Genomic DNA, 14,174 nt, shown 5'->3' on the forward strand with positions numbered 1-14,174 from the left:
TTGCACGAGGTGTTTTATTATGACTTTCAACAACTGTGCTAAGAATAGCTTAAATCTTTCCATAACCTGATATAGCTGCCTTATAAACCGATGTGCGGTCTTGACTTCTTGAGCCTCTACAGGGAGCAATTCCTATCCGATTTGGCTGAAATTTCGCACGAGGTGTTTTATTGTGACTTCCAATAACTGTGCTGAGTATGGTTTAAATCGGTTCATAACCTGATATAGCTGCCATATAAACCGATCAGGGGTCTTGACTTCTTGAGCCACTAGAGGACGCAATTATTTTCCGATTTGGCTGAAATATTGCATGACGTGTTTTATTATGACTATCAATAACTGTGCTAATAATAGCTCAAATCGGTCCATAACCTGATATAGCTGTCATATAAACCGATCTGGGGTCTTGACTACTTGAGATTTTACATGGAGTAATTGCTATCCGATTTTGCTGATATTTTGCATGAGGTGTTTTGTTATGACTTTCAAAAACTGTGCTAAGAATAGTTCAAATAGGTCCATAACCTGATATAGCTTCCATATAAACCGATCTGGGGTCTTGACTTCTTGAGCCACTAAAGGGCGCAATTATTATCCGATTTAGCTGAAATTTTGTACAACGGTTTCTCTTATGACCTTTAACATACGTGTCGAAAATGGCATGAATTGGCTTACAGCCTAGTGCTGCTCCCTTATAAACCGATCTCCTTAATTTATTTCTTCAGCCCCTAAAGTGCCCAATTCTTACTAGATTTGGCTGAAATTTTACACAATGACTTCTACTATGGCCTCCAATATTCAGTTCAATAATGGTCCGAAATGAACCATAACTTGATATTGTTCCAATAACATAGCAGTTATTTTCTTTTATCCTTTGTTTGCCTAAAAAGAGATACCGTGGCAAGAGCTCGACAAATGCGATCCATGGTGGAGGGTATATAAGATTCGGCCCGGCCGAACTTAGCACGCTTTTACTTGTTTTTGTTTTTTTCTTTTGATTACCATAGAGATGCAAACGAAATTTCGCTTTAATTGGGGCACCTATCTCTGAGATCTTGAATTTTTTGAGAGTTAAGATAAGGTGGGATCACGCCCTTTGTTGGATATCAAAAATTAAGTGCCCAATTGGTAAACTCAACATTCCATGCCAATTTCCGTTCAACAGCTTTTGAGTCCATACAAAAGAGACCAACAAACAAAGTGGACCTTCGCTTGCTACACTCAACAGTAATTATATGTGTAAAAGTTATAGGCATCGCTCTAGTTCTATAGAGTACACCCCAAATCCCAAATAATCAACATTTAAGTTTTGTTTACAATGGCACTACATTGAGTGTTCAGGGGAGTAAGTAAGAGAAATGTTGCTAGTGAAAATCAAAGACCACGGTACAACAGAAATGAAAGCAGCCTTCACTTGTAGAAATATGTGGCAAATGGTGGAAAAAAAGGTTTTAAAGTATCACTCAGACTCACTATCTAAGATGATTACATTCAATTGCTGATCAAAGCAATTGCAAAACTCAAGAACATGGCATATGATATACGACAGTTTGAATTCATATCCGCATAGTGAAAGTGTCAAGCGCAGAAATTCGTCAAAAACGAAAAAAATTGGATTTAAAAGATGGTCTTAAGCTTGCCTAAAATATTGGGGAGTTGGATGCTCATTGCCGCAATGTTGTCATGTGCAAGTGGTAAGTATTCGTGAAGCAGAAGAAGAAGAAGTGAAGTCGTCAAAGATTATTTAATATTACAATCCACTTGAATTAGGTAATGCCAAATGTTTCCAATGCTCTTCTGCGGATAATAGCAACTGTCTGGATTACAGCAATCTTCATTCAAAGGATTGTGCCAATGACTCGGGGATTGACAAATGTTTTACTCGAAATGGTGAGTGCTAAACTCTTCATTGGGTTATAGCAATACTGTGGCATGTCTCCCAAATGCCTTCTCTATGACTTTCAGTATAAACAAATGTTTATAATTTCAGACGATGGCATCATAAGTCGGGGATGTCTTATGAAATCAGAAGAATGTCCTGTTGATATATGTAAGTCATGCTCAGCTAATGCAGAGCATGCATGCAACAGCCACAATATTTGTCAAAAATGTTCCACGAACGATCCTAACTGCTCGCAACAGAAATTGTTCAATGCTAAGTACAATGAAATCTGTGAATCTTCCGCAACCGAATGTTTTGTTAATGTCAAAGACAAAAGGGTTGAAAGGCGTTGCGCTACAACGGAAGATAAATGTGATGCAACTTCGAAAACCTGTCGGAAAACACCTTTGGGTAATTCAAATTTTGGAATTTTTCCCACCAGACGCCTTCTATGCCACCAATGTGCTGGTGCTGAATGTGTAGATGTTGCAACAATAAATTCCGAGATAAAACCATGCGGCAACTATGTGGATGATGACAAATGCTACATCTTTGCCGAAAGTTCCACACTTATGGTACGTGGCTGCAAATCCGATGACAATTCGAAATGTGCCTCTGGTCATGAGGAAGGTTGTTTTGTGTGTAACACGGATTACTGCAACAATTCAGGCTACGAAAAGATGCAAAAATTAAAATGCATTCAATGTGAAGGACCCACATGCCTAAGGCATTACCAACCTGAGGAAGCTAAAGAGTGTAAGGAGAAGATCCTTTACAATGGTGAGGAACAATGCTTCACTATGACCACCACAAAGTCAGGGGCCATTCGCAGAGGTTGTTGGTATAACATTGCCGATGCCTTAAAGGCTGAATGTACTAAAACTGGAACTTTGTGTAAAAAATGCAATTCAGGTGATGGCTGTAATGGGGCAGCTATAGAAAATCCTTTCACGTGTCTAGTTTGCCGCAGTGACATTGACAAGAGTTGTTGGAATAGGTCAGCTCAATTGAAGGGGAAAAAGTGCAGAACTGGTGAGGGAACGAAAGAGCAAGGATGTTTTCATGGAATATGGAGTAAGTAATTTAACAACTCTAATGCTAAGTATAATGCTATTTAAAAGTCTTAATCAACTAGAGCTCTACTTAGCCTAGATTAAGTTGAAGTGGCTGTTTGAATCTGATTCTATTAGACGTTTTCGTCCATTGTGATACCACAGTAACAGTAGATGGAAGATACTTTAAAGTTCCTAACGTTTATCCAACCAGAATGCTTCGAAAAGCCTAACAACTGGCAAATGTTCACATCCACCAAAATGCAAATTTTGCCCATGAACATTCCACTAAGGAACAGGGGCTAACTTCTCACATATCAATGAGTGCAGTCCGATTCAATGATAAAGAGCCTCCTTTTTATACCCGAGTCCGAACGGCGTGCCGCAGTGCGACACCTCTTTGGAGAGAAGTTTTACATGGCATAGTACCTCACAAATGTTGCCAGCATTAGGAGGGGAAAACCACCGCTGAAAATTTTTCTGCTGGTCTCTCCAGGATTCGAACCCAGGCGTTCAGCGTCATAGGCGGACATGCTAACCTCTGCGCTACGGTGGCCTCCACCATTTCAGATAAATCTTCAAAAAAGAATCTAAAGTGGAACTTCTTCTACTTCTTCAAGACCAAATTTAATGTCGACCATTGTAGAAGTCATTGTGTAATATTTCAGTCCATTCGGATAAGAATTAAGAAGCAAAATCGGGAGATCCGTTTATATGGGAGTTGCAGGCTATAGATCGATTCAGACAAGTGTGTTTAAGGTCATGGGAGAAGCCGTTGTACTAAATTTCTGCCAAATTGGTTAATAATTGCGCCCTCTAGAGGCTCAAAAAGTCAAGATCGCAGATTGGTTTACATGACAGCTATATCAGATTATGTGCCGATTTGCTCCATACTAAGCACAGTTGTTGGAAGTCATAAAAAAACACCTCACGACAAATTTCAACCAAATCGGTTGAGAATTACGCCCTCTAGCGGCTCATGAAGTCAAGATCGCAGATCGGTTTATATGGCTGCTATACCAGGTTATAAGCCCATTTAAATCATACTTAGCACACTTGTTGGAAGTGGTTGCAAAACTCACATGCAAAATTACATCCAAATCGGATAAGAATTGCGCCCTCTAAAAAAGTCAAGACCCAATATTAGTTTATATGGCAGCTATATCAGGTTATGTCCGGATATGAATTGTGTCCTCTAAAAGCTAAAGAAGTCAGGACCCAATATCAGTTTATATGACAGCTATATCAGATTATGTGCGCCATACTAAGCACAGCTGTTCAAAGTCATAACAAAACACCTCGTGCAAAATTTCACTCAAATCGGACAAGAATTACCCCCTCTAGAGGCTAAAGAAGTCAAGAACCAAGATGGGTTTATAGGGCAGCTTTATCAAAACATGAACTGACTTGGCCCATTAACAATCCCAACCGACCTACACTAATAAAAAGTATTTCTGCAAAATTTCAAGAGTCTAGCTTTACTCCTACGAAAGTTAGCGTGCTTTCGACTGACAGACGGACTGGCGGACGGACAGACGACGGACATGGCTAGATCGACTTAAAATGTGATGAAGATCAAGAATATGTATACTTTATGGGGTCTTAGATCATATTTCAAAGTGTTACAAACAGAATGACGAAATTAGTATACCCCCATCCTATGGTGTAGGGTATAAAAATAACACTAAAATTTAGGTCGAACGGAACAATATGGGACTTAAATGAAAGGCCATTATCCCCCAGTTCTCTGAGTTCCTTCAAATATCCCCCAAACGCTCAAGCGGAACGAACGGGAAAATGTAGAACTTAAATACAATAGAAGGGTTTTTCAGGTTTACATAGGACCACATTATCTTGCAGCTTGCACAGCTCCTGCAGATGCACAGTTAGCCTACCATTTGTCCTGCAAACTTGTCTGCCCTGGGATATATCTGCGTCTCAGCATCCAGAAAAGGGGAATTTTATACTTTTCAGTCATCTTATTAAAACAACAATCTAGTTAAGTCATTTTGATTTCTGAAATAAGTTCTCCAGAGATTAAATGGCTGTCTGAGAAGATATTAAATACAGCCGAAGATCGGGTACCCGGTCCCAGTTCTTCAGAATACGCCAAAGACCACAAGGTCGACCAGCCTAGAACGATTCGTATAGAAGTAAAAGTTTTTATACCCACCACCAAAGGTGGTCTGTAACACCTCGATATATTGATCTGCAACCTCATAAAGTGTATATATTCTGGATCGTCTCGACATTCAATAAAGCCATGTCCGTCCGTCCATCTGTCGAATTCACGACAGCGGTCGAACACGTAAAGCTAGCCGTTTGGAATTTTGCACAGATACTTAGTATTGATGTAGGTCATTGGGGATTGCAATAGGGAAAAATCGGTTCAGATTTTTTTATAGCCCCCATATAAACCGATTTCCCGATTTGACTTCTTGAGCCCCTGGAAGCAGCAATTTTTGTCCGATTTGGCTAAAATTCGGTATATAACCTCATATAGCCCCATATAAACTGATCCCCGGATTTATCTTCTTGAACGCTTAGAAACCTCAATTTTCATCCGATTTGGTTTAAATTCGGAACAAAGACTTGCGTTATGACTTCCAATAACCTCACCAAGTACGGTTCAAATCGATCTATAACCTGATATAGCCCCCATATAAACCGATCCCCTCAATTCTCATCCGCTTTGGTTTAAATTCGGAATAAAAACGTTGAGTTATGATTTCCAACATCCATGCCAAGTATGATCCGAATCGGTCTATAAACACATATAGGCCCCATATGAACAGATCCCCGGATTTGGCTCCTTGAGCCCCTAGAAGCCTCAATTTTCATCCGATTTGGCTGAAATTTGAAACAAAGACTTGTGTTATGACTTCCAACATCCATGTCAAGTATGATCCGAATCGGTCAATAAACAGATATAGTCCCCATAAAAACCGATCCCCAGATTTGGCTTCTTGAGCCCCTAGAAGCCTCAATTTTCATGCGATTTGGCTGAAATTTGGAACAAAGACTTGTGTTATGACTTCCCACATCCATGCTAAGTATGATCCGTATCGATTTTAAAACAGATATAGCCCCCATATAACCGATCCCCTGATATGGCTTTTTGAGCCCCTAGAAGCCTCAATTTTCATAAGATTTAGTTTAAATTTGGAACAAAGTCTTACGTTATGACTTCCAACATCCATGCCAAGTAGGATCCGAATCGGTCTATAAACATATAAAGCCCCCATATAAACCGATCTCCGATTTGACTTCTTCGACTCTTATTAGCCTCAATTTTCATTCGATTTGGCTGAAATTTGAATCAAAAACTTATGTTATGACTTCCAACATCCATGTCAAGTATGATCCTACTCGGTCAATAAACAAATATAGCCCCCATATAAACCGATCCCCGGTTTTGAGTTCCTGAGCCCCTAGAAGCCTCAATTTGCATCCGATTTGGCTTGAATTTGACATAAAATTTTGAGTTACGACTTCTAACATTCCTGCGTAGTATGATCCGAATCGATCTATAAACAGATATATTGCCCCCATATAAACCGACCCCCGGTTTTGACTTCTTCAGCCCTTAGAAACCTAAATTTTCACCTGATTTGGCTGAAATTTGGAACAAAGACTTTCAGTTATGACATTCAACATCCATGTCAAGTATGATCCGAATCGGTCAATAAACAGATATAGTCCCCATATAAACCGATCCCCAGATTTGGCTTCTTAACCCCCTAGAAGCCTCAATTTTCATCCGATTTGGTTTAAATTTGGAACAAAGACTTTAGTTATGACTTGCAACATCCATGCACAGTATAATCCGAATCGATCTATAAACAGATATAGCCCCCATATAAACCGATCCCCGAATTTCGTTTCTAGAGCCCCTAGAAGCCGTAATTTTAATTTTAATCCATGCTAAGTATGATCCGAATCGGTCTATAAACAGATGTAGCCCCCATATAAACCTATCCCCGGATTTGGCTTCTTGAACCCTTAGAAGCCTCAATTTTCATCCGATTTGGCTGAAATTTGGAGCAACGATGTGAGTTATGACTTTCAACATCCATGCCAAGTATGATTTGAATCGGTCTACAAGCAGATATAGCCGCCATATAAACCTATCCCCGGTTTTGACTTTTTCAGCCCTTAGAAACCTAAATTTTCATCCGATTTGGCTGAATTTTTAAACAATGACTTGTGTTATCACTTCCATCATCCAAGTCAAGTATGATCCGAATCGGTCAATAAACAGATGTATCCCTCATTTAAACCGATCACCGGATTTGACTGCTTCAGCCCGTAGAAGCCTAAATTTTTACCTGGTTTTGGCTGAAATTTAGAGCAAAGACTATGAGTTTTGACTTCCAACATCCGTGTCAAGTATGATACGAATCGGTCTATAATCGGATATTGCCCTTATATAAACCGATCCCCGGATTTGACTTCTTCAGCCCTTAGAAGCCTACATTTTCACCGGATTGGACTGAAATTTGGCCCAAAAACCTATCATATGACTCACAACGACGGTTCCAAGTTTTTTTTTTTTTTTTTTTTTAAATCGGTCAATATGGTGATATTCAAATACAAACTCAGTTAATGAGAGTACATTTTTAGTGGAGTCCATGGTGGCGGGTATCCAACATTCAGTTCGGCCTAACTTACCACGCTTCTGTTTGTTTTTATTTTCGATTCTACCCACTGTGCTCACTGCCGCACAGTAGTTGTTTCAGCTACAGTATTCAGAGGCATTAGTTTTATCTCAAAACTCGGTGCATTCAATGGTGTCGTCTTCAATGCAGCCATGATGCACAAACAAACCCTCCTTTGCATCCGGCTGAATATAGAACAGTGGGTGGATTTTTGTAGCTCAGTCCACCAGACCACACCAACTGTTGCTCTTCTATAATAATAATTGCCTTTTGCGTACTTTCCAAAATGTTGGATTTGAAGTTAAATTTCCTGTCCAGCAAAAGACTCAGATAATGTGAGCTTCAAAACATGTTTAATTCTCTGCTCCCAAGGAGACATATGCCACGATGGGTACCTTGTATCCCCTGCATAAAAGAACAACTTCCGTGTTAGACGGATTAACGCATACACCACATTCGGCCACCCATTTCGCGGTCATGCATAGACCTTCAGAAGTACTACAATATAAGTATAAAACAACGGTAAACTTTCTCCTAAGCACAAACACACGCAAACACTTTTACGCCACTATTTACTAGCGACTATTTCACGTACTCACTTCTTCTCCTTTAATAACAACCCTCACTAACACATCAAGAATATGAGAAAAAAACTGAACAGCGGTGGTTTTCCCCACCTAATGCTGGCGACATGTGTGAGATGCTGTTACCATTTGATATCGCAGACATGTAAAAACTTTTACCCAAACAGGTGTCGCACTGAGGTACGCCGTTAGGACTTGGCTATAAATAGAAGATAACTTATCTTTGAGCTTAAGCTTCAATCGGACTCATAGATGTGAGAGAAGTTTGCTCCTGTACCTTAATGGAATTCACAAAATTTGCATATCCATTGCTTGCCAATAAACTTGAGGACCTCTTTGAGAGTCCTTTGTTTTTGCCAAAGAAGTTAAGGTAAAGCACTGGGATGAGAAATGGGATTGGATCAGTCTTGTACGCAAGATCCGTATCAGGTGAATAGAAGTCTAGTCTAGTGAAGCCTGGCACAGCCACACCACTAGTTGAGGTTTCAGCAGCAGATAGCAGACTGCGGCCAGAAACCACCACAACAACTGCTGAGTCCTTAGAGGCCATTCCAAAACTGGTCCCAATCTCTAGAACTGCCTCTTCACCGCAGACTGACGCAGACCACCAACCGCGCATAAAGGAAAATACTGTTGTAGCTATTCTAAGTGGCTATAAAATTTTCGTAAGCACCAACCAACCAACGAGGTGCAACAATATTCCCCCTAAGCAGTTACAACAAGAATAACATATGACCATTTTTATATTTCAGACGGCGTTGCTATTCGAGGCTGCATGATGGATGCCGATGAAAAAACTAAAGCAACCTGTTTGGATGCTACTAACCAACAGTGTCGCACATGTTACCGTAAGAACTGTAACACTGGAAAATCTTCTTCTGGAGCCTACAGAGTTATCCACTGTACATATATTTTAGTTACAATGTTATTATATGTATATACGATACCTTAATTAAGTCTCCAAGAATGGAGCTAAATTTAATTCAATTCAATGATTTCACAGTGAAATATCAAGTTTTTAAAGATTTTCGATAAAATTTTGATAAATAAAGAAGCATAATTTAGAAATTACAGTCAATTTAAAGTTGTCAGAGTGGTATTTAGATTTTTAATGGTTGTACAATGACATAGACCGATGAGGACCACAGTGGAGCAGTGGAGACTGATGTAGATATCTGGCCTATAGACATGCCGATTAAATATGAGGCAGCCACTGCGGCTTCAGGCGAGGGGAGAATGCATAGAGGTTAGGAGCAGGTCACACTATCGCGGTATAATAAAGGCTCCAATAAAAAACTTGGTAGGAATGGAAGAGGTTTCCGATCGGCACTGCTGCCTGTAATACAGTCTTGGATTGAGGGAACTCTGGCATTGACATATGGAAGTTCAAATGCATAGTTTAGGAGATATAGTCAATTTAAAGGTTTCATAGTGAAATTTAAATTTTATTGGATTTTCGATGATACGAATAAAGCCCACTCCCTTCTAGGATGCATTTAGGAGATGCGATTGTTGAATTTTATATTTCGGGATGTGACAACCCTTGCTTGTATTGCAATCTGTCAATTGACAACTCAATCGAAAAGTTTGAAATTTTTAAGATTATACGTACTCAGAATGTTTTGACATACGAGCGCTTTTTGTGTTGTTTACAGTGAGTTAAAAGATACATCTAGTCCAAAAAAATGGAATTAAATCGTAAACATTTTCGTGCGATTATTTTTTACAATTTTCGACGTGGATTAAATCAACAACAGTGCATCAATAAACTTAATTTAATTTTTGGCGATGATGGTGGATTTAACCGAGATCTTAGCTCACTCCAAGACGAATTTCACGAAGTTCGTCCAAAATCAGTTGTTTTTCCAAAACAACAAATTGCATGATTTTCATGTGACCTATCGTGAGATTGAGACAACCTTAGGCATTAGTGGGACCAGCATGAACATTTGACCGTCAAAAAAATTTGTTCGCGTTGGATCCCACACAATTTTTCATTCGCTCACAAAAAAGGCTCGCAAGAAATGATCCAAAAATACTAAACAATTGCAATTTTGAGCACTCGACACATCGATTTGATGAGTCATTCAAACGCATGCAAAAATGTATAGATCTTAATGCAAAATAATTTGAAGAACAATGAAGCGATTTTCGATGATTAATATTTGTTTTTGTGTTCTCTACGCCCGAAATATGAAAGGCAACCTCGTATAGCCACCTCAAAATTTTCATAGTGAACATAAAATTTTGAAAATTTTTTCAAAAAAATTTGAGATTTTGAATGGATTCAAGTATAAAGGCAAATTTCTCTCCAAAACACATAGGAAAGTAGATTCAGCCAATTTATAGTTTTCATAGAGAAATTTAAAATATTGAAAGATCTTCGATGAAATTTTGAATATCTTATGGAGTCACGAATTAAGGCGCACTTCCCTCTAGGACGCATAGTATGGGAGATACAGCCAAGATCAAGTTTTCATGGCGAAATTTTGATTTTTGATGAAATTTTAAAATTTTTGATTGAGTCACGAATTGTGGCCTATTTTCCTCTAGGACGCATAGTTTAGGAAACACAGTCAACTTAAAATTTTGATAGTGCAATTTCAAAGGTTGATAGAGGTTTGATAAAATTTTTAATGTTTTGATGGCGTCACCAATTATGGCCCATTTTCATCTAGGACGCCCAGTTTAGGAGATACAGACAATTTAAAGTTTTCATAGTGACATTTAAAATTTTGAGAGAAATTTGATGAAAATTTCAATTTATTGATGGAGTCAAGAATCAAGACCCATTTCCCTATAGGACGCATGGTTTAGGAGATACACCCAGTCTAAAGTTTGGATTTTCCATGAAATTTTGAACTTTTGATGCGATCACGACAATTTACAGACAATTTAATGTTTTCTTGGTGAAATTTAAATATTTACAGATTTTCAATGAAATTTTGAATTTTTGATGAGAACACGAACAAGGGCCCATTTCCCTTTAGGATGCATAGTTTAGGAGATATAGGAAATTTAAAGTTTTCACTGTGAAAGCTCCATGTTTATGGATTTTCGATAATATATTCAATTTTTTGATGAGGTCACGAATTAGAGTCCATTTCCCTTTAGGATGAAGAGTTTAGGAGATACCGCAAATTCAGAGTTTTCACGGTGAAATTTTTATCTTTATGGATTTCCGATAATATTTTAAATTTTTTGATGGGGCCACGAATTAGGGTCCATTTTCCCTAAAGATGAAGAATGTAAGAGTTACAGCCTATTTTAAAATTTGCATTGTGAAATATCGATTTTTGATGGATTTTCGATTAAATATGTGATTTTTTTAAGGGGTTTACAAATTCAGACCAATTTCCCTTTAGGACGCATAGTTTAGGAGATACAGCCAATATAAAGTTTTCATGGTGAAATTTCGATTTTTGATGCATTTTCGATTACATTTTTTTTTTGATGGGGTCACAAATTTAGGCCCATTCCTTCTGGGAGGCAATGGTTTAGGAGATACAGTCAATTTGAACTTTTCATAGTGAAATTTCGATTTTTGGGGGATTTTTGATGAAATGACAAATTTTTTCACAGCTTGTGACTCTGTAATTGCATTCTTTCTTCTGTCAGTTATCAGCTGTAACTTTTAGCTTGCTTTAGAAAAAAAGTGTAAAAAAGTATATTTGATTTAAGTTCATTCTAAGTTCTATTAAAAATGCATTTACTTTCTTTTAAAAAATCCGCAATTACTTTTTGGGCAACCCAATATATAACACAATTGCACTTGCATGGTTTATGCGACAGTGCCATCCGAGTGTTTATTGAGAAATATTTAATTAAAACTGCCTGCTTTTGTATCAATTTGCAATTTGCAGAAATATTATTAATTAAACAAAGCTCGCCCAGATAATGACATGACAGTGAACAAATGGCATTGTTTAAGTGATCTCATCATTACTATCTGTATTGACAATGGCCAGCAGTAGGTATTTTTTCAATATCTCATTTTGCCTACGATGATAAAAGTTGACAAGAATTTTGGGAAAAATTTAATAGTTTCGAGAGCTTCAGTGCAAGAATTTGTTGATGGTTTACAGTATCAAAGTTTGCATTACTGTGATCCAATAGAAGGAGAAAGGATATCATCATTTTATACCCTCCACCATAGGATGGGGGTATAGTAATTTCGTCATTCTGTTTGTAACACCTCGAAATATGCGCCCGAGACCCCATAAGGTATCACTTCCAATAACTGTGTTAAGTATGATTCAAATCGGTTCTTAATCTGATACAGCTGTTATATAAACCGATCTTGGATCCTGACTTCTTGAGCCAATAGAGCGAGCAATTCTCATCCGATTTGGTTGAACTACGAGAGTGCTCCTTGTTGAAAGATTAACCCCCTCAAGCTCGTTTCCTCCGCACTGCTATAAAGATGTTCTTGCAAAATATTTACACAGTGCTCTCCAGTCATTATACCCTACACTACTACTGTGGTACAGGGTATTATAATTATTAGTTTGTGACACCCAGAAGGTAGAGAGATAGACCCATTGGTAAGTATACCGATCGACTGAGAATCACTTTCTGATTCGATTTAGCTTTATATGTCTGTCTGTCCGTCCGTCCGTCCGTCTCTCCATGTTAATTTGTGTACAAACTACAAGTCGCAATTTTCATCCAATCGTCTTCAAATTTGGTATGGGTATTTTTTTTGGCCTAGAGACGATGCCTATTAAAATTGGAAAAAAATCGGTTCAGATTTGGACATAGCTCCCATATATTTGTTCGTCCGATTTGCAGTAATAATGCAATAAAATAGCCATTTGTTAACCGATTCTGTCCAAATTTGGCAAGAAGGATTTTCTTGTGAACCTCATTTTTACTGGTGAATTTTATAGAAATCGGTTCAGATTTGGTTATAGCTCCCATATATATGTTCGTCCGATTTGCAGTAATATAGCAATAAAATTGTCATTTGTTGACCGATTCTCTTGAAATTTGGTAGGAAGGATTTTCTTATGAACCTCATTTTTACTGGTGAATTTTATAGAAATCGGTTGAGATTTGGATATAGCTCCCATATATATATTCGTCCGATTTGCAGTAATACAGCAATAAAATGGTCATTTGTCAACCGATTCTTTCGAAATTTGGCAGGAAGGATTTTATTATGTCTCTCAATTTACTGGTGAATATCATAGATATCTGTTCAGATTTAGGTATAGCTCACATAAATATATATCGTCCGATTTTCACTCCTAGACCCGCTGCAAGCGCATATATTGACCAATTTTCCCAAGATTTTGTACAACGCTTTCCTCGACGAATTCCACAATATCCATAAAGTTTGTTCGAAATCGGTTCAGATTTAAATATAGCTCCCATCTCCCGTCATTTGTCAACCGTAGTTATTACATTTTGAACATATTTGCTTTGCTCGAAATTTAATACAGTAATTTCAATAACCTATCTGAATGCATCCGCCGAGGTCCATCAAAATTGGTTCAGAATTAGATATAGTCCCACTTTTGTATGTAAAGGGTAAGTGTAGGGTATTATAAAGTAGTCACCGCCCGACTTTTGCCTTTCCTTACTGGTTTTAGAGTCAATTTTTACGAGCCTACCAACTCCTGAAGGGGTAAAACATCCATACACCATAAGATTTTTCGATTTTAGCCTTTGTGTTGGTTCACCCCACAATCTTTTCCGATTTTAGCAATTTTTTAGTTCATAGTTTGACTTGTCTGTCGAAATAACTTTATCCTAAAATGATCCAGGCATATTTATGTAATTTTTGCAAAAGCCAATCGTTGTTTTCTGTTGGCGCTCCTCGTAGGAGAGATTTTTTTAGCAAAAGGCCCTTTTTTAAACCCCTTTCATTAAGTCTTCTTTAGGCAGTTCGAGTCGAAATATTTGATTCTAGCTTCTCCTTTATATCTCTGGCTGTCGTAAAAGAATTTCTCTTTGCTACAATTGCAATATGATCATCCTCAAGCTCCGTCGTCTT

At 38.0% G+C, this 14,174-nt stretch overlaps 1 protein-coding gene across 1 annotated transcript; it reads left to right on the plus strand.

Moving 5' to 3' along the window:
* Positions 1 to 1,612: 1,612 nt before the first annotated feature.
* Positions 1,613 to 12,074, plus strand: LOC106088064 (uncharacterized). Its single transcript, XM_013253360.2, has 5 exons — positions 1,613 to 1,694; positions 1,771 to 1,890; positions 1,991 to 2,956; positions 8,929 to 9,024; positions 12,040 to 12,074. Exons 1-5 carry the CDS (start codon positions 1,625 to 1,627, stop codon positions 12,072 to 12,074), a joined length of 1,287 nt encoding a protein of 428 aa, XP_013108814.2. The 5' UTR covers positions 1,613 to 1,624.
* Positions 12,075 to 14,174: the final 2,100 nt, after the last annotated feature.

Source organism: Stomoxys calcitrans, chromosome 3 (genome assembly GCF_963082655.1).
Source record: "Stomoxys calcitrans chromosome 3, idStoCalc2.1, whole genome shotgun sequence".
Taxonomy (NCBI): domain Eukaryota; kingdom Metazoa; phylum Arthropoda; class Insecta; order Diptera; family Muscidae; genus Stomoxys; species Stomoxys calcitrans.

What these genes read in the sequence shown, in the direction of transcription:
- LOC106088064 (XM_013253360.2), top strand. Translation starts at nt 1,625, where the DNA reads ATGGTCTTAAGCTTGCCTAAAATATTGGGGAGTTGGATGCTCATTGCC. An exon ending in CAAATGTTTTACTCGAAATG is followed by an intron (nt 1,891 to 1,990) that starts GTGAGTGCTAAA and finishes TTATAATTTCAG; the next exon opens with ACGATGGCATCATAAGTCGG. An exon ending in ACAGTGTCGCACATGTTACC is followed by an intron (nt 9,025 to 12,039) that starts GTAAGAACTGTA and finishes TGCAATTTGCAG; the next exon opens with AAATATTATTAATTAAACAA.